Source organism: Urocitellus parryii, chromosome 4 (genome assembly GCF_045843805.1).
Source record: "Urocitellus parryii isolate mUroPar1 chromosome 4, mUroPar1.hap1, whole genome shotgun sequence".
NCBI lineage: Eukaryota > Metazoa > Chordata > Mammalia > Rodentia > Sciuridae > Urocitellus > Urocitellus parryii.
Genome location: NC_135534.1, coordinates 210,943,057 through 210,960,859, shown reverse-complemented (window position 1 = coordinate 210,960,859; position 17,803 = coordinate 210,943,057). Strand labels below are relative to the sequence as shown.

The 17,803-nt window shown below is 59.5% G+C and overlaps 4 protein-coding genes across 8 annotated transcripts; 2 read left to right on the top strand and 2 right to left on the bottom strand.

The window, feature by feature from the left end:
- The first annotated feature begins 2,913 nt into the window (after nt 1–2,913).
- Nucleotides 2,914–4,832, top strand: Rnf208 (ring finger protein 208). Of its 2 annotated transcripts, none has more exons than XM_026395458.2 (2): nt 2,914–3,101; nt 3,675–4,832. In XM_026395458.2, exon 2 carries the CDS (start codon nt 3,874–3,876, stop codon nt 4,675–4,677), a length of 804 nt encoding a protein of 267 aa, XP_026251243.1. In that variant the 5' UTR covers nt 2,914–3,101; nt 3,675–3,873; the 3' UTR covers nt 4,678–4,832. The 2 variants fall into 2 exon arrangements, with proteins under 2 accessions (XP_026251243.1, XP_026251242.1); XM_026395457.2 differs by having other exon boundaries at nt 3,348–4,832.
- Nucleotides 4,833–6,037: 1,205 nt separating this feature from the next.
- LOC144254355 (ring finger protein-like) lies at nt 6,038–7,394 on the bottom strand. Its single transcript, XM_077797371.1, has 2 exons — nt 7,329–7,394; nt 6,038–7,241 (listed from the first exon to the last, which is right to left on the bottom strand). Exons 1-2 carry the CDS (start codon nt 7,392–7,394, stop codon nt 6,084–6,086), a joined length of 1,224 nt encoding a protein of 407 aa, XP_077653497.1. The 3' UTR covers nt 6,038–6,083.
- Nucleotides 7,395–7,519: 125 nt separating this feature from the next.
- Ndor1 (NADPH dependent diflavin oxidoreductase 1) lies at nt 7,520–16,293 on the bottom strand. 4 transcript variants are annotated; one of them, XM_026395509.2, is made up of 14 exons: nt 16,121–16,293; nt 15,846–15,923; nt 12,055–12,152; nt 10,652–10,750; nt 10,470–10,571; nt 10,122–10,331; nt 9,703–9,824; nt 9,374–9,594; nt 9,190–9,297; nt 8,910–9,024; nt 8,620–8,766; nt 8,407–8,525; nt 8,243–8,337; nt 7,520–8,158 (listed from the first exon to the last, which is right to left on the bottom strand). In XM_026395509.2, exons 1-14 carry the CDS (start codon nt 16,253–16,255, stop codon nt 8,014–8,016), a joined length of 1,794 nt encoding a protein of 597 aa, XP_026251294.1. In that variant the 5' UTR covers nt 16,256–16,293; the 3' UTR covers nt 7,520–8,013. The 4 variants fall into 4 exon arrangements, 3 of the variants coding, with proteins under 3 accessions (XP_026251294.1, XP_077653312.1, XP_077653313.1); XM_077797186.1 differs by lacking the exon at nt 8,620–8,766; XR_003301443.2 differs by lacking the exon at nt 7,520–8,158 and having other exon boundaries at nt 8,251–8,337; nt 8,407–8,487.
- A 221-nt stretch (nt 16,294–16,514) lies between these two features.
- On the top strand, nt 16,515–17,773 carry Tmem203 (transmembrane protein 203). The gene has a single exon (XM_026395453.2). The coding sequence runs from the start codon at nt 16,580–16,582 to the stop codon at nt 16,988–16,990; it is 411 nt and encodes a 136-aa protein (XP_026251238.1). The 5' UTR covers nt 16,515–16,579; the 3' UTR covers nt 16,991–17,773.
- The last annotated feature ends 30 nt before the right edge of the window (nt 17,774–17,803 follow it).

The following is a 17,803-nucleotide window of genomic DNA, read 5'->3' as shown; positions in this document are numbered from 1 at the left end:
CCTAGTCAGGGCCTGCATCCCCAAGGCATCAGTGTTCATGGGCACAGAGCCCTCAGCATATGCAAGGCCCACATTTCACAGAGGTGAGCCCGGGTGTGAGCTTACCAACAGTGAAGGCCAGAGCCTCCAGCTGCCACCCCCAAAGTATTCTGGCCCTGCCCCTGGGATGAAGTTGGAAATGGGGTTGGGGAGGCTAGGAGACACAGCTGGGTTGGTCCAGGAAGGGCAGGGGCTCTCCTGGGTACCCTGAGAACAGATCAGAACCCACAGCCAGAACTCACCTGCAGGGCCAGTGGTGGCAGTCTGTCCTCCCAGTCCTCCCAGAGCCTGTGAGCGCAGCCTGGCAGCTCCCTTTTCCCTCCTCAGGAGGGGTGGGGCCCTGGGGTGGAGCTCAAAGATGGGGCTCCCAAGATCCCTAGAGGCCCCAGCAACTGGAGCACAGCAGCCCGCCCACCCCTCATTCTCAGATAGGTGTGGCCAAGGTTTGGGCTCTGAGGGGCACCGCCAACCTGGGGTGACTCAGGCAGGATGCATCCAGGGCATGCTCTGCACCCTCGATGTCTCACCAAGGAAAACCTGGGGTCATGGCCCCACAGAGGAAGTGGGATCAGCCCTCAGATCTTAGGGCCTGCCAGTGGTCTGGGGTCCCCAAACCTTGTTTGAATCCATCAGTGCCCCAGCTGGGGCTGAGTTCCTCCCTAGCCTACACCAGCTACTTGGGGATTTTCCACTTTTCTAGTTAACAACAAACGTTTGACACAACTTGGTAGGTAAACCTTACTTAGCTTGCAATTGACCACATGGACTTCAGACACAAGTGACAGTGTTTTCAGCTCACTTCCCCAACCACACTTTCCCTCCAGTTGGTGGGCTGGGCCAACCTGCCCCCAGTGCCCCATCTCTGGCCCTCGCCCCTTCCCAACTCCGCAGCTTCGGCTCCCTGGTCTTTAGCAGTCGACGCAGGGTCGTGGGGGTGATAACAGGTGCAAGCTCTGGGGGGGGGCCGGCTTGGCACTGGTGGGCTCCCCTAGACCCTGCACCTGCAGAACTCCCGCCTGGGAAGCACAGGGACCAAATGGGAGGTGGCCCGATGACCAGGGTGACGGGATGGCCTGCGTGAGGCGGTCAAATCAGTCCGGACACGACTTCTGGCTAACCAGAACGTGTGGTGAACTGGGCCTGGGAACTCCGGCTTCGGAGGCAGAAAACGGGGACACACTGCGCAGGCGTCGGAGGCCCCGCCCATCGCTCCCTCAGACCCCGTCCCTAGCGACAAGGCGGAGTCTGGCGCATGCGCAATCCGGGCTGGGGCGCTCAGTGGAGACTATTCCCCCAGAAGCCTCAGCGCTTCAGGGTTTCTCAAAAGATCCGGTTCGGAAGCTTAGATATTTGGCTTGGGCCTCCCGGCAGGGCGGGGCGAGGTGGGCCTGAATCTTCACGGGGCGGGGCCACGCTCTACTGGGCGGGGCCTCAAGCAAGGGGTGGAGTCGACGGCCGGGTACCTCCTCACGTGCGGGACTGGCGAGCCCGCAGGTCAGTGCACAGATCCTGCAGCCGAGGGTGTGCTCTAGGCCTTCTGGCCGCAGCACCTCAGTTGCCCCACCGTCATGGTAGGCCCCATAATGCCGCCCCTTCCGATGCATTCCTGCTCACTTGCACACCTCTCACATCTGCTCTGTGGAATGAGTCCCGCAGAGCCACAAGGCGGCCCCTTGTTGCTCCACAGGAACACCTTTCCCTTGGTCTGGCCTGTAGAAAGGAGAGAGGCTGTGGCCCTGAAGGAGGCCTGGCTGTCTAGGGTCAGGCACAGAGCCTGGTCACTGAAGTGGCAGCGTGCTACATGGTGGCCTTGCAGGGCGAGGGATGGCACTCCGGAGGCCCTGACGCTCTCGATCCCCAGCCCTGCAGTTACCAGCAGGGGTCATCCAGCAGGAGAGTCACCCGGAGGTCCTCTCCTCAGGCGAGGGCTCCCCACGGGTGGGGAGAGACTGTAGCCAATGGACAGGGAACCCTGCTGAGGAGAAAACAGAAAGGAATGGGGCCTCTCTGCTGGGTGGGGTCAGGTTAGCACACAACGCGCGATGATGGCGTGCCTTCCTTCTGACCTGATGGGATGCCAGGAGGGCCACTCCCATCCTGGGCAGGTGAGTGTCCTCCGTGGGCTGCTCTCTCCACCCAACACGTGAACTGTCCAACTATCCAGCCATCTTCAACCTTCCGCATACTTCACCCCACCCATCTGTCCACCACTCCTCCAAGTCTCCTGACCCCCGAAACCCCTTGGTCCACTCTTGTGGTGTCTGCTTGACCTCCCCATGCTCATCCCTCCTGAAGTCACATCCCTCTCTGAGCCATCTAGGACTGGGCGCGCGTGGGTGTGTGGATGAGCAGGACACGAGGCATTTCCACGGGGGACCGAATGGAAGGACAAGCAGAGACCATACTCCTGGGGATCACGCGAGGGCAGGCACAAGGTGGGGCGGTGGGTGGGACCCAGCTTTCCTAGAAACCCCTCTGGGGTCCTCTCTCCTCCCCACTTGGGGCATTATGAGACCTCAAAATGTCAAGGAAAAAACGAGGATTTTCCTTCCAGAGTTGGGGGTGGGGGGTTGCCAGGACCCAGGGTCAGCCAGCAGGGGAGGGACGGATTGGGGGGCAAAATGGGGGTCCTGACCCGTACGCAGCTTACAGGGGAGGGCGACCCCAGGAGCGGCGCAGGGCCTGGAACCGATCGAGGGGCGGCCGAGAGACTGGCCCCGCCCCGCGGACCCCGCGCGGGTCCCCAGACAGGGGGTGGCGCTGCGGGCGCGGGCGGGCGCCGCGCGCACTGCGGTCCCCGCGCCTCCGCCGCAGAGCGCGCCACGCTCCGCACGCACCTGCCGCCGCCGCCGAGCTGAGCCCCGCGCCCCGAGCCCCGCGCCGGCGCCCCTGGGTGCCGCCCGCGCCCGCCATCGCCCGAGGTCGCCGCCGGAGCCGCCCGAGCTGCCTGAACCTCCCGAGCCTTCTAGCCACCCGGCCAAGGCGCGGGCGCCGCATCCGGGCCTGCCTTTGAGACAACCTCTGCGGCGGCGGCGCGGCCCGGGGACGCCAGGCTGGGGCAGGTGAGCGGGGGAGGGGCGGGGGTCCGACTCATCGCCCCTATCCACCCTGGCTGGGTCAGCCCTCCGGACCCAGTGTTTGGCCTTGGAGGCGGGGACTGGGGAGGGAACTGGGTCCCGCGGAGGTGGGGTTCTTAACGCCCGAGGTCAGGGTCAGAGGTCGGGCGTCCGTCCTTTGTGCAGGGAGGGAGTGAGGGCGAGGGTGGAAATGGGCCGGAGTGCGCCCCTCATGCTATTTCTCACCTTCAGCTCAGGCCTGGTGCAGGCCTCTCCTCTGATCGTGCTGCGGAGCCTGCCGCCCAGGTCCTCCTGCAACCAGTGCCCAGGCTAGCTGCCTTCTCTGGGCGCCCTGTCCTGGAGCCATGGGGCCCACCTAGCCCCTGCCTGCCCCGATGTCCCGGCCCAGGGATTGCTGACCTCGGCTGCTGGGGGGGCTCCCCTCACGCCCCCTTGCCAGCCTCAGCAGCCAGCGACCCTGGGTGAGCCCCTAGGTCAGACCTCCAGCCCAGGGCAGCCCCCTACACCTCCCTGTCCCCGTTTGCCTCCCCCCCCACCACCACTTCCTCCTCCTCCCAGGACTGGACCAGAGAAGCCACTGTGGCCACTGGGCGGGGGGCTGACCCCCCAGCTCTCACCGGCTGCCCCTAGGAGTCCACGGGGCTGCCGGGGACCCCACCAGGCCTGGCAGGACCAGGATGCTGCTCCCTCTCTTCCTCCCTGCCCCTCACCAACACCCTCTCCTACCCGAAAATCCAGTCTGACTGCAGACAGCCGAATGCCAGCTGACCCTGGGCCCGAGGTGGGCAGTGGCTGGCCGGGCCTCCTCATGTCCTGCCTGAAGGGCCCACATGTCATCCTCAAGATGGAGGCCATGAAAATTGTCCATCCTGAAAAGTTCCCTGAACTCCCGGCAGCTGCCCCCTGCTTCCCACCTGCACCCCGGCCCACCCCAACTCTGGCACCCAAGCGTGCCTGGCCCTCACACACAGAGATCATTGTCAACCAGGCATGTGGGGGGGACATGCCTGCCTTGGAAGGGGCACCTCACACCCCGCCCTTGCCACGGCGGCCCCAAAAGGGCAGCTCTGAACTGGGCTTCCCTCGAGTGGCGCCAGCGGACGAGGTCATTGTGAATCAGTATGTGATTCGGCCTGCACCGGCTGCCTCTGTGGCTTCTTCATCAGGGACTGGGACAGTTGCAGCAGGTGAGCCCCTGGAGTGCCCCACCTGCGGGCACACATACAACGTTACCCAGCGGCGGCCCCGAGTGCTATCTTGCCTGCACTCTGTGTGTGAGCAGTGCCTGCAGATTCTCTATGAGTCCTGCCCCAAGTACAAGTTCATCTCCTGCCCCACCTGCCGCCGTGAGACTGTGCTCTTCACTGACTATGGCCTGGCTGCGCTGGCTGTCAATACATCCATCTTGAGTCGCCTGCCTCCGGAGGCACTGACTGCCCCATCCGGTGGCCAGTGGGGGGGTGAGCCTGAGGGCAGCTGCTACCAGACCTTCCGGCAGTACTGTGGAGCTGCGTGCACCTGCCACGTGCGGAACCCGCTGTCCGCCTGCTCCATCATGTAGTGTGCCCACCTGCCCACTACTGCGTGCCAGTCCTCGCTTGATGCTGCTTCAGGGATCTGGCCCTGCCCTGTTGCCTGCTGACCCTTCCTCACCCACTATGGCTTCTGGCCCCACCCCATGTGGCATTGTCGCTGCAGCCAACTTTGCCATTAAAACTCTTTGCCAAAGTTTGTACCTGTCCCCTGGACTAGAGCTATGGGCTATGCCCAAGCCTGGGCACAGGGTGGGCACCTGCAAGAGGGAGGCCACCTTCTGCTCAGGGTTGGCTTTCTCAAGCTTGGTGAGCATGTCCTTGGGAGGACCGGGTCTGGCTGTGAACAAGTCCCCTTCATGTTGGTGCAGAAGGGCTGCTAGTGTGCACCACAGAGGGCTGTGTGGCAAGTGTCCAGAACTGCCCAGCCGGGTAACTAGGACCTTCCCTTGGCACCAGCCAGTGGCTGTATGGAGAACTCACCTGGTCCTGAGTACCTGTGCTGGTCTACCACGGTTATGTGGGAAAAACCTTTGGGCCAGTTATGAGCAGTGGTTTCCAGATGGCCCAAGACTGTGATGAGAGTACAAGGACCCAGGTCTCCTGTCTTGATGGCTGGACCACTTGGGATTGTAGAAAGTACCTTTGCAAGGGTACTTTATAGGGACAGCAGCCTGGATGGTGGAGGTGGGGTAACAGCAAGGACAGGCGGGACAACAATGGTATTAGCAGCTACTGTTTATTGAGAACCACTTTTGCCAGGACAGCACTTAGCACACAGTGCTGGGCCTCACATTACATCACCAACAAGCTGTGAGGTAGGCCACAGCTGTCCCCTTTTTCAGGTGAGGGCCTTAGGCTTGGAGGTGGGAGGTGGTGCAGGCAGGCAGAGCAGGGGCTTGGGCCTGGCACTCCTCAAGCTCCAGGGCCTGCACGGGCCCTTGTCCCTTGCAACACACATCTAGTGGTGGCACCCTGGATGCTCCAGACCACCCTCTGGTCCTGGCCCAGGTTGGGCATGTACAGTGCAGGCTCCTCCTGCTGGCCACCCTGACCTTCAGGGATGCACACTGGCCTGTACGATGGGTGAGCCCCTGTCCTCTCCAGGGAACAGACTCACTGCCAGATCTCTGTTCACATTCACATCTGCCTGCTCAGTTGGACCTTGGAAGGGGGAGGTGTGGGCCAGTGTGTGCCCATGGCCAGACTGTCACTTGCAAGCATGTGGGGCCCTGCTCACAGACATTTCTGCTGGACTGGCCTCCTCTAGCAGCTGTCCTTGGCATGATGTCCTTGGGCTCAGTCAGAGTTGGGTCACGGGGGTGGGGGTGGGGGGAGGGGGCTTTCTGGTAGAGTGGGGCTTCTGGGTAGCCCTGGGTCCTGGTCTTGTTCAGTGATAGTAGGTCTGGACTGAAGGCCAGTGCCTGGGTTCTGCTCAGCGGCCAGAGCGGTCCAGGAGCATGAAGAGCAGCCCTAGCAGCATGAGTGGCATGAAGATGAGCAGCAGCCCCAGCAGCTCAAGCACTAGCAGGCTCAGCAGTGCCAGGCGGCGGGTGCAGGGCCCACGCTCCCGCAGTGCCCACAACCAGGTGCCTAGGCAGGGCGGGCAAGGCAGGAAGGGCAGGCAGCCCCGGCCACCCACAGGCCCTGCCAGGAAACGCAGCTGGTAGCGGTGTTCTAGGAAGCCCCAGGGCCCAGGGCCACGAAGGGAAGGTGTTGGGGGTGAGGGAGGTGGTGGGCACTGGGGCCCGTCAGCCTGAAGCAGCTCCTCCTGCAGCCGGCAGATCTCCCACTCCAGCACAGGTGTCTTCTGGCGACACAGGGGGCAGCGCACACGCCCCAGGTCGGTGCTGGGGGTGGTGCCCAGCAGCTGGTGCAGGCAGCCCACACACAGGCCATGTCTACAGTTCAGCAGGGCCAGACGGTGCTGGTGCTCGCCCATCCCGTAGGGCTCTGTGCAGATAGGGCACTCCTCCCCCACACCCTCTTCCTGCTCTTGCCCAGTTGGCAGGGACCAGGTGCCAACCTGGACTCTGGTCTCCAGCAGGGACTCACTGTCTAGAGTTCTGGAACCCTGGGAGGCCCGGAGATCACTCCCTTCTTCTGCTGGGAGCTGGCTTGGTGGGTCCAAGTGCTCAGGGTCAAGCAGGGCCCAAGATGGACTGCTGTACCCAGAGCTGTGCTCACTGGGGCCCAACGTGGGGGACCCAGGGCAGGAATCAGGATGGATGGGAGGGGACTCCAGCCTGGCAAAGGCAGTTGGTGGGGTGAAAAGTCCGTGTGGCCCTCCAGGACTGGGCAGCGTCTGCACTTCACCCGCCGTTTCCTCAGAACACTGACCTCCAGCCGTACCTCTGAGCTCACAGTCACCACTGGAAGTAAACTTTGCGTAGGTCCCTGCTGCGTGCCAGCTCCAGGTGGCTCCTGGGCCCAAGTGGAGTGATCCCTCCAGAGAGCTGACCAAACAGACGCTCCTCCAGGGCTCCAGTCGGGGAGTTGACTCCTCCCACAGTGCACCCCTCCTAGAGCCAGAGGCCCCACCCAGGGGCGGGACTGCACGCCCCGCCTCCAGCCCCAGAGCCTCCCCATGGCTCTAGGACGCCCAGGTGCTTGGTGGGGCAGGGTTCTTTTAGGGGGGAATTCAAGGCCCTAGGTACAAGTGTGCAATAGCAGGGCTCACCATCCAGTTAAAATACTCCACCACAGGAGTGCTCAGGCAGACAGCTGACCAATGGCATACGAGCATCGTTACAGGTGCAGGGGCCTACAGAGGGTCATCCTCAACCCAACCCATGCAGAGGAGCTGTGACCACCCCCCCCCCCCCCCCCCCGCCCCGCCAGCATCAGGAAGGTAGAGGAGCACACTTGGGAGCAGCTGCCCAACTGTCATGTTTATTGCCAAGGTTTTCTGAATCAGGAAAGGAAGGGGCTGGCCTCTTCCTGCTTCTCAGGAAGTCGGGGGTCCTGATGGCCTCCAACAATAACCGGAGTTTTGTGGGTGCTGCAGGGTGACTAGAGACAGCATGGTCCCTGCAAACTGAAGAAAGGGAGCCCTCACAGGACCCTAAACTTCAGGAAGGGTTCATTAGGTTCCTGGTACCCATCAGGGTAGGGGCCTTCCTGGAGCATTGCACCAGGCCAGAGCACCAACCTGATGGAAAAATGGGATGGGATGGTGTAGGTGAGGGGCAGCCAGTGGAGTCAAGGCTGAGAGTGTGGGGCCCTGGGTCCCCCTGGGGTGTGGCTGTGAGCAAGGAGGGCCCTCTAAGCCAGCTGAGGCCTAGGAGCATCAGCCCTGGTCTTGATATGGACTCTAGGGCTCAGGTATCAAACAGGGGCAAGAGGCCCCTTTGCTAGGTAGTTCCTCAAGCCCAGGTCTCAGTCTGGAAGCGCAGTGTCCGCTGGAGTCTGGCAAGGTAGGTAGCTGCATTGGGGTGGGAGAGCCCACCCTCCTCCTGGAAGATGGACATCAGGGCTTCCGTGACATCCGTTGGCATGTACTTAGCATTGCTGGAGGAGCAGGCCAGAGGATTCAGTATGGCTGGGAGCCCCAGAGAGCTGGGCCCATTCCACCACACCATGACCAGGGCTCACCCAGCCAGGTAGAAGTAGGCACCACGTCGGTCCAGCAGCTCCCAAACCAGCGGTCCTAGCTCCCGGAGTCGGTGTTGCACGTATACTTTCCGCCCCTGCAAGTAGCAGGGGTAAGTCTAGACTCTCTTCTCTCCTGCCCTGCCCTGGCTCCTGAACACACCCACCTGCTCCCGGGAAAAGGCTGTGACAAGAGTCAGGCAGCCCCGCTTCTCCAGTTCCTGCCACTCATCTCCCCAGTAGAAGTCCTGGTCCCGCCAGCGGCAGCCAAAAAATAAGAAGTTTCCTGGGAAATACAGGGGGCCTCAAGACTGGACACAGGCCCTGGGGATTCAGTCAAGCCAGCCCATGGTGACCCTGCCCTGGAACCCTGCACTCACCAGTCTGGCCCTGGGCCACACGTTCCTGAACAGCTGCTCGGAAGGGGGCCACACCAGTGCCAGGCCCCACCATGATCACAGGTGTGTCTGGGGTCTCTGGGAAAGCCAGGCCCCCAGGACGCACCCACAGGGGAACTTGGACAGGTCCTGCCATGAGAGAGGTGGCATAAAGGGTGCAAAGGACCGACTGAGCAGCCTGCTAGGGATCTACCTAGCACCAACTGTTGCACAGGAAAGACGGGGGAACCCGGGCTGCATTCCCTCTCCCACCTCCCAGGAGCAGGAGGCACCTTTCTCTGGGTCCAGAGATGCCAGCCAGGAGGAACAGAGGCCCCGGCGGGGCTCCTTGAGGCGTGTCCAGTACTGTACCACAGCCACAAGGATCTGGAGCCTCCTGGGATGAACCTGGGGAACAGAGGTGCCCTGCCCACTAGGCCACTCCTGCCCACCACCCACTCCACCCAGTGGCAGTCCTGGGCAGGAAGACCATTCCTGTCAAGAGTGTGGCCCCTGCCTGCACCCCCTGCCCCAGTCCGAGGGCCAGTCCCTGCTTTGCCTGCCAGGCCTCACCAGCAGAGAAGAGGCGATGGAGAAGGCTCGGGGCCGGATCTGCGGGATGAGGTCCAACAGGTAGTCTGGGGGGATGGCACCCGCGGTGTGTGGGAAGTCACACAGTACCTGGACAGAGAGAGTCTCAGCACAGCCACAATGTGAACACAGCTCAGGGTTCTGTGGCCCCCACGGACCTGCCCACCTCCAGGATGGTCCTTCGAGGCCGGCTGCAGTACTCGCAGAGATCCTCCTGGCCTTGGGCAGAACTGAGCTCCAGCAGCTTTTCCCGCTCCAGCTCATGTGGGGAGAGACAGGCCAGGAGCTCAAAGAAGGAGCGACGAGGCACGCTGGCAATGTCCAGGTACTGGGATACGAGCTGCCACACAGAGCAGGGCTGGGGCAGTCCCGGTGGGCAAGGGACATCTGCAGTGGGAGCAGAAGACCTTGGTGTGCTGGGACCTCAGGTGGGGCCTTGGATGTGGGAGAGTAGATGGGCAGTCACCACTGAGGTCTGGCCTGGCTCCGACTCACCTGGCTCCCGGGGCTGCAGCACGAAGCACTGGCTGGGATCCAGGCCCAGCACGTGGCAGAACTGCTGGGTATGGGCTGCCGAGTTTGAGGGCTGGATCAGGACCACGTCTCCTGCAGCAAAGCTGTGTGGGAAAGCCACCAGGGCGTGGAGATGGGGCAGGAAGGGCAAGGGCAGGAAATCATACTTCGGGGGAATATGTAGGGGCTTAGGAGACTGCAGAGGAAGGAGGCAAATGTCTAGGGAGGGCTGGGGGTCTGTGGGTAGAGGCCTCCCTGCTGTCAAGCCTCCTCCCCAGCTTTGGCAGACTCTTCTGAAGCCCAGATCCACTGCCCACTGTTGCCCATTTTGGCTTCTAGGATACCTAAGCACCTTGTCCCCTCTGCCTGCTTGAGGTCTCAGGCTTGCTCTGAATCCCTACCTGATGCCAGAGTCTGTGATGTCGAACTCAATCAGCCGAACATCCTGGAAGTGTGAGGGACCTGTGACCCTCTGGTTGGTGACCATGGGTGCCAGGAAGGGCTGGGACTCTGACGGGGGTCCCAGAGAGTCTGAGATGGCTAGGCATGACTCCTTGGATCTTGGGTTGGGGACCTCCGGAAGGAACTGGAGGGTGAACTTGGAGGGTAAGCTGTGGGCATGGCAGAGACATCAGACCATGGCCTTCCCTCCTGGAGGCAACATACCCACACCAGAGGGGACCAGGATGAGGTTCTCGGCCACACCCAGTCTGTGGCAGCTCCAGTGCTGACCCAAGGCCCACACTCACGGGACTCCATGGGGGATCACAGGGAGGTCAATGGGCACCGGGTATAACTCCAGCACCTTTTCCCACAGGTCTCCCAACCAGGGGTCGATGATGGCATCAGGCCTGAGAGAGCACAAGCATCGTCAAGGGCAATGGCTGGCCTGTTGGCCAGAGCCCCCAGGGGCATCACCACCCATGCTTACCCCAGCTCATGCTGGTCATCCCCCAGGCATATAGGCAGGAGGGCACTGGCCCCAAGCTGTAGCAGCCGGCGGTGTAACTTTTTGGCCACAAAGTTGAACCTATGGAGACAGCGAGGCTGACCCACTGCTTGGGGCACAAGATCCTCCCTCAGGTGGAGACGTCCCACACTGACTGCACCATCAGAGAGGGCAGGGCTGTGACATGTCAGGGGAAACAAGGAGACCAGGGCCCCTACAGGTGCCATGAACAGCAGGGCCTTGCAATGCCAAGAGCCCATGTGGGGAGACAGAGTCTGGTTCACCTATCATTTCATCCCCAAGTGGGGGCTGAAGACCACCATAGCCTCCAGGTTCTCTGGCCAGAGACCCTGAATTGCAGGGAAAAGTCAGAGGTCCTCCTGGAGGCTGGTTTCATTTCTCTTTGGTTTACAAAGGCACAATTAGACCCTGTAGGCACCACATCACACCACAACCTCCAGGGACCACACTAGGTGTGAGCCCTGCAGCTGGGGCTCCCTTCCAACTGCTCTGGTATGTGTGCACACTGCCAAGGAACAAGATCTTGCAGCAGAGCTGGTCACATGGCTGTGGAGTTCCCATTCTCTCCCCTTTGTCTAGTGACTAAGAACCCTACTGAGCACACAGCTTGTGGTATCAGAATGGCATGTGGCACTGGAAAGCCCTGGTTCCCTTCCACAGGAAGTTTTCAAAACTTTGGTGTCATAAGATGCCATCTGTACGCTTGGACACAAACCCCTCATCATCTCCTTAGGAAATGATGCAAAGTAACACCACTTTTTGCTTAGGGACAGTGGCTGTGTGTCACAAAGACACTATAAGAGGAAAGCCAGGAGCCATGCCCTGCCAGGTAAGGCCCACAGAGTGGGCTGCCATCTCAGAGCTCTTTCCAAATCCTGAAACCTCACAGTGTTTTCTACTTGGTTGTTGTTTTGTTTTGGTACTGGGCATTGAACCCAAGGGCGCTTAGCCAGTAAGCCATATCCCCAGCCCTTTTTGAGACAGAGCCTTGCTAAATTGCTTAGGGCCTTGCTCAGTTGCCGAGGCTGGCTTTGAACTTGCAATCCTCCTGCCTCAGCCTCCTGAGCCGTTGAGATTACAGGCCCAGCCTGTTCCCTACCTGGTAAGGAACAGGACCAGGCTGATCTCTGCTGGAGTTACCACAGGTTGGGATGTGATGCTCACTCGTCTGAGCCTTGGCCTGGATCCAAGGTAGTGCTGTGTTCCTCTGCCTGCTCCCTGTCTGTCTCTCCCCTACTGTGAGGCCCACATAGCCTGGAGGCCAGGTCACGTGTCACTCCACCAGGGCACCTCTCACTTGGCCTGGAGAACTGTCCCTTGTCAGGCCAGAATGCTGGCCAGTATGCCCATCGACCCCTACTCACTTGGCATAGGAGGAGTCCCCAAGGCCCAGGACAGCAAAATCCATCTGACAGAGGGAAGTGGAAGGCAGGTTCTTCCGGAATATGAACCTCCAGAAGTTCTAGAGGCACAGGAAACCCACATTAGGGTCTCTACCTCTAGGCTGACCCTGTGGCGAGGAGGGATCAGGGAAGGGGAAGAGGACTGGATGGGGCAAAATGAGATAGGACATCTGACCACAGGGCAGGGCTGGGCTGATCCCCAGGATGCAGGAAGGCCGGCAGGAGCAGGGCTGCCTGCCAGTGGGAGGAAGGCTGCACACTGTGAGCCTACCTTCCCAGGGCGCCCGACTGCCTGCTGCTTAAGACTTCCCTTCTTAAAAACTATTTTTATTCTAAGAGGATGACAAGAAACTTCAGAAAATGTGTACAGTTGTAAAGGAGTAAAGCTACCCCACCACTACCCAGAATCAGCATCACAAAGAGGTCAGGTGGCCATGGTTGTCCCCACTCCCACTCCTCAGCCCTCTGTTCCCAGTCAGGCCCCCCCAGGGCACTGACTTCTCCCAGTCACACCACAAGTCCTGAGCCAGTTCTCAGGCTAATGCTGGGCATGGGCCTGCTTGGTCACAGCAGTCCTCTGGGCTGGACCCTCTGATGGGTTCTGAGCCACCCCTGGAATCCTCTGTTGGACCCCAACTCCCTCCTTGCTCTGTACTGGCTCCCCAAACTGTCCCCCCTCCCCATGGGGACCTTCACCTCCATGTCTGCCATTCCCAGCAGAAGTGTAAGCCTCTCCTCCCCTGGGGGCTATACTCAGACCTTGAGGTCTGAGGCTGAGCGCCTCTGGGTACTGTCCTTGTCCATCCCTGACTGGAGGAGCAGGAGCTGGCTGGGCACAGGTCAAGAGTGCCTCCCCTTCACACCTACCTTGCAGCCTTCCTGCTCCTCCATAGCACCAGAGGCCCTCTTGCCAGGAGCATGCTGGTCACCTCCCTACTTTCAGCCCAGGGCAGCCTGTGCATGTAGGTACACCTCTGTACTGCTGCCTGTCCCACATATGGCCAACAAAGGCTCTGCCTCCTGAGACCTGTTTCCTGAAGCCTCAGGGCTCATTCCTGCTCCAGCCTGTACCCTGGCCTATCTCAAAGTACCAGAATCCTCTACATACCCTCAGCAGCCTGGGGCTGCTGGGCTGGGGCCATTCCCTCAGGCCTGAGAAGCCAGAGCCACATGCCTGCTTCCCCTCTGTCCCTGTCAGCCACTGGAACATGCTTTGTCCCCAGCAGCAGAAACCACATGGAATGCCTTGTTGCCCTTTCTGCAGCTGGCATGGCCCTCTCCAGGTACACTGCTACTCTCAGGCTGGCAACTTGTCCTCCAGTCCAGGGACATTCTGCTACTTTCTATGATCATCCCCCTGCTACCTTCCCTGGAGTAACTTTGAGTTCTGCCCTTTTCCTTCCACTTTTTTTGTTATGCTGCCTGGTACGATTCTTGAGCTGTGCTGCCCAGTCTTTAATGGCCTCCCTCAGGGTCTTGGGCTCTGCTCCTGAGTTCCATTTGTCTCTCTAGGTCTCTACCTTTTACTGGGGTCTTTGCTTCACTGTGCTGTGGTCTACCTGTACTTGAGACTGATGGGAGACCTTGGGGATACACTTGTAACACAATGGGCTTTGCCACCAGGGGATGAGCAGGGCTCTGGCTTCTTTACTGCAGCATTCGCCATGAGACCCAAGCAGAGGCCAGGGCCTTCCTGCCCAGCGGCCTCTCAGACAGCCCCAGTTCTTGCTGTGGTTGAGAAGGCAGCCAACACTGGCTCCCCGCTGTGGCTCTTTGCCATGGCATTCTTCTTCTCTCTAGTCATCTAAACTCTGGTATGACCCATCGTCTCCCTGGTGCCATTGGCTGCTCTGACACCTAAGACCTGAGGAAGATTTCTTTTTCCTCTACCTCCCAGGCAGGCCCCTCCCACCACACACCTCCTGCCCGTTCCCCCAGCCTCCTTTTCTGTTGTCCTTCTCAGTCTGTGGGGATCCCAGATGTGCTCAGGTCTTACCCCAGCCTCCCCACAGCATTTGCCTTCTTCCCGCTACCCTTTCCCATCAACATTTAGCATGCCAGTCTCTTCCACCTTATAAATGTCCTCTTTTGAAATCCTTAGTCCTTTCATAGCCAGAATGTGTTTTTAAATCAATGCCTAAATATTGTCAATGATCCTCCCACCTGCTCACTCATTTTATTACGGGTCTTTTCTCCCTGCAAGCCACTGAAACTGTTCTCCCTGACTACTACCAGCAATCCCAGGAACTCCCTCTCAGGCCTATTTCTGGACTTCCGTGTGGCTTTAATGACTATAGTTCTACTTGAAGCACCCACTTGAGGAAGCTGGCCTTGGGGAAGCTGTTCTTCATCTCCTCACCCCATTGCCCCATTTTATGCTTTGCTCAGGATGGCAGTCCTGGGGAAGGGAGGGGCTTCCTTTTCTCAGACATCTCTATTTTTTTGGTGGGGGGGGTACTAGAGATTGAACTCAGTGGTATTCGACCACTGAGCCACACCCCAGCCCTATTTTGTACTTTATTTAGAGATAGTACCTCACTGAGTTGCTTAGTGCCTCACCTTTGCTGAGGCTGGCTTTGAACTCATGATCCTCCTGCCTTAGTGTCCTGAGCTGCTGGGATTACAGGCGTGTGCCACCACGCCAGGCTCAAACCTCTATATTTTGATCCCACACTGGCTTCACCCCAGGACCCTCCTGGAGGTCCAACTTACGTACTTCCCCAGATGTCTCTAGGCACTTGGCCCCACCATGTTCTCTTTCTGCAGGTAGAACTACCTAGTTCCCAAGCCCAAATCCCTGCTGCTAGTAAACTTTCTTCCCCATCTTCCAGTTCCCTTCCATTACCGGTCCTGTTGACTTTACCTTCTAAAATTCTCTGGAATGTGTCCACTTTGCTTTGCTTTCTACCACCACCTCACCTCAGACCACCGGCTTCTCTTGCCTGTGCTGTGATCTCCTATCATTATTCTTGGCCCCCTACAAACAGATGGTGTTCTTGGCAGAGTGTGAGTGTGACTGTGTCAGTCTCACAGTATCAGCCCATTCCGAGTCATCTCTAGTGCAGCCCACCTCTTGGAACCAGACAGGCTTCCTGCTTTTCCTCCCCTGCTCTTTTCCCAGTGCTGTCTTGGCTTGGCCATGCTCAACTGTCTTCTGCTCTTCACAGAGGCTATCTCATCCTTCTCCTCTGCACAGGCTGTTTCCTCTTCCCTGTCCCATTCCATTCATCCCAAAACTCAACCTATACTCCTTCCTTCCAGAGAGTTCTGCCTAAGGCTTTAGGCTCCCGTAGCAACTGACACTTTCCCCAACAGCAGGCATTTCCAGGCATTGTAGTAGTCCATTAGATCTATTGTTTCTGCAAGTGTGAGGGTAGAAATGTGACTACTGGGTTCACAGCTAGATTTCCAGCACATATTGGTGCCAGGGGTATAATATGCACTCGGAGGTGATCAAACAATTAAACGTTCCCCGAATGCTGCACAGCCTTCAAAAGAACCCAGCCCGGTTCCTATGTAGTTCTGAAAGCACACAAACAGGTAAAATGGAGAACAAGGTTATTTGGTGGCTGCGAAGAGTTCGTTAGAGAGGACAAGCAGAGCCTCCATCAGCTCCACTCAAAGGCATTCTCTCCAGTCCGGCTCTAACGCGCGCCTGCTATCGAAGGGCAACTGCTCATTGTGCTACTTGGACTCTCCAGGTAACGGAGACGCGGCTGAGGGCGGAGGGAGCTACATCAGGCCGGTCTTACCTTCATGTTGTCAGGAGGGTCTCCTTGCCCGGTAGTCGCACAAACAAACACCACCAGGGGCTCCCTGATCAGATTGGCCTCAACAAAAAGACACAGATGTAAGGCCTCTGGCTGTCACCGTCAGGCACGCTCCCGATCTGCCCCCTCTCCTTCACTCCGGGCGGCAGGGGAGCGGGGCCGGCGGCCTCTCTCTTTCAGCCCGGGTGCCAAGCCCCCCTTCGCCCAAACCCGCAGGGGCAGGGCGGAGGGTGTCCGCCTCGGCCGCCGGTTCTCACCACGGCGTACGAGTCCAGCGCCTGCACGCGGCAGCCCAGCCGCCGGCGCCGCGCCTCGCGGCCCAGCCTCTCCGCCACATCCTGGGCCGTGCCCGTCTGGCTGCCAAAGAGCACCAGGAGCTGCGGGGCCGTCATCGCACAGCGCGGAGAGCCCCGCAGCAGAACCGGCCCGGAAGTCGCAGGCCGACTTCCTGCTTCTGTGGTCGCCCGGAAGTGACGCCAACGGACCGTGCCGGCGGGGCATGGCGTCCGGGCGTCTGCGGGCAACTAGTGCTGGGTCCCGGGCTGGGTCCGGGGGATCGGCGGCGCTCCGGGGCCGGGGGCCGGGGCGGGCGGGGCCGCTCGCTGCTTGTCGGTCGCAGCGGCGGCGGCGGGCGGCGGGCGGGCCCGCGGGCAGAGTGGGCGCGGCGCCCCGAGGGGCGCGGGCGGCCGGGCTCTGGCCCGCGCCCCGCCGGCGCGATGCTCTTCTCACTGCGGGAGTTGGTTCAGTGGCTGGGCTTTGCCACCTTCGAAATCTTCGTGCACCTGCTGGCCCTGTTGGTGTTTTCCGTGCTTCTGGCACTGCGAGTGGATGGCCTCGCCCCGGGCCTCTCCTGGTGGAACGTGTTCGTGCCCTTCTTCGCTGCTGACGGCCTCAGCACCTACTTTACCACTATCGTGTCTGTGCGCCTCTTCCAAGACGGGGAGAAGCGGCTGGCAGTGCTGCGCCTCTTCTGGGTTCTCACAGTCCTTAGCCTCAAGTTCGTCTTTGAGATGCTGCTGTGCCAGAAGCTGGTGGAGCAGACAAGAGAGCTCTGGTTCGGCCTGATCGCATCTCCAGTCTTCATTCTGCTGCAGCTGCTCATGATCCGCGCCTGTCGCGTCAACTAGTCTCTCAGGGATTGGAGAAGGAGAGTTGCACAACTGAACTGCTGGACTCCTGCTGAGGCCCTACTTGCATCACGCTGGAGAAGAGACACTGGTTTGAAGGCAGCGTCCTCTTGTGCCCGGCTGAGAGTCCAGTTTTCTCTATGCCAGTCTAACATTGTTTCTTCAGCAGGATTAAAGAAGAGCAGACTCCATCCTTGAAATGCATTTCCTGTTATTAATGCTTTGAGTAGCTAATCCTGAATTGTGATCCTAAGAAGGGACCCAGCCCAGCCGGTCCTGAACTACTCTAACAGTAGGAAACTGCACATAATTAAAATGTCCTGGTGGGCTCTGAATACTCAGCATGGATCCTGGGGATGTACTTCTTTATGAAGGCGGCAAAACTGGATTAGGATTTTGTCCAGCCAGTAGCACTGAGGGAAGAGCTCAAAGCTCCGCCCCACCTCTCCCGGCATGATTATGACCCCATCTGGATATCTGCCACCTGAGAAAAGCACTCTACTAGCAAGTCATAGCTTGGCTTTTTGTTCCAGCAGATTGCAATTTCAGGACTTTCCCACCACCTTGTGGCCAGCACCATTAGTGCATCTGGGACAGATTTAGGCCTTTCTAAGGGACCAAAGACAGAAACAGGTGCTCTGATGCTCATGGCACAGAGACTTACTTATGGAGCCTTGTGAGCAGCCCAGATTGTTGGCCTTGAGGTCTTTGGTTTGATGCCAGTTAGGTGCCAAATGAGAACATTTGCTGAGATGAAAATAAAATAAGAGAATGTTTTCCTGACATGAATATTGTCACCATACCTCTCTTGAA

Bases quoted from the DNA above. Each gene is read 5' to 3' on its own strand.
- Rnf208 (XM_026395458.2), top strand. From the start codon at position 3,874: ATGCCAGCTGACCCTGGGCCCGAGGTGGGCAGTGGCTGGCCGGGCCTC.
- LOC144254355 (XM_077797371.1), bottom strand. From the start codon at position 7,394: ATGCTCGTATGCCATTGGTCAGCTGTCTGCCTGAGCACTCCTGTGGTG. The intron at 7,242-7,328 runs GTGAGCCCTGCT...TGGGCGTCCTAG, and splicing joins TGGAGTATTTTAACTGGATG to AGCCATGGGGAGGCTCTGGG.
- Ndor1 (XM_026395509.2), bottom strand. From the start codon at position 16,255: ATGACGGCCCCGCAGCTCCTGGTGCTCTTTGGCAGCCAGACGGGCACG. The intron at 9,825-10,121 runs GTAGGGATTCAG...TTTCCCACACAG, and splicing joins ATCACAGACTCTGGCATCAG to CTTTGCTGCAGGAGACGTGG. The intron at 9,595-9,702 runs GTGAGTCGGAGC...CTCCCACTGCAG, and splicing joins GCTGCAGCCCCGGGAGCCAG to ATGTCCCTTGCCCACCGGGA.
- Tmem203 (XM_026395453.2), top strand. From the start codon at position 16,580: ATGCTCTTCTCACTGCGGGAGTTGGTTCAGTGGCTGGGCTTTGCCACC.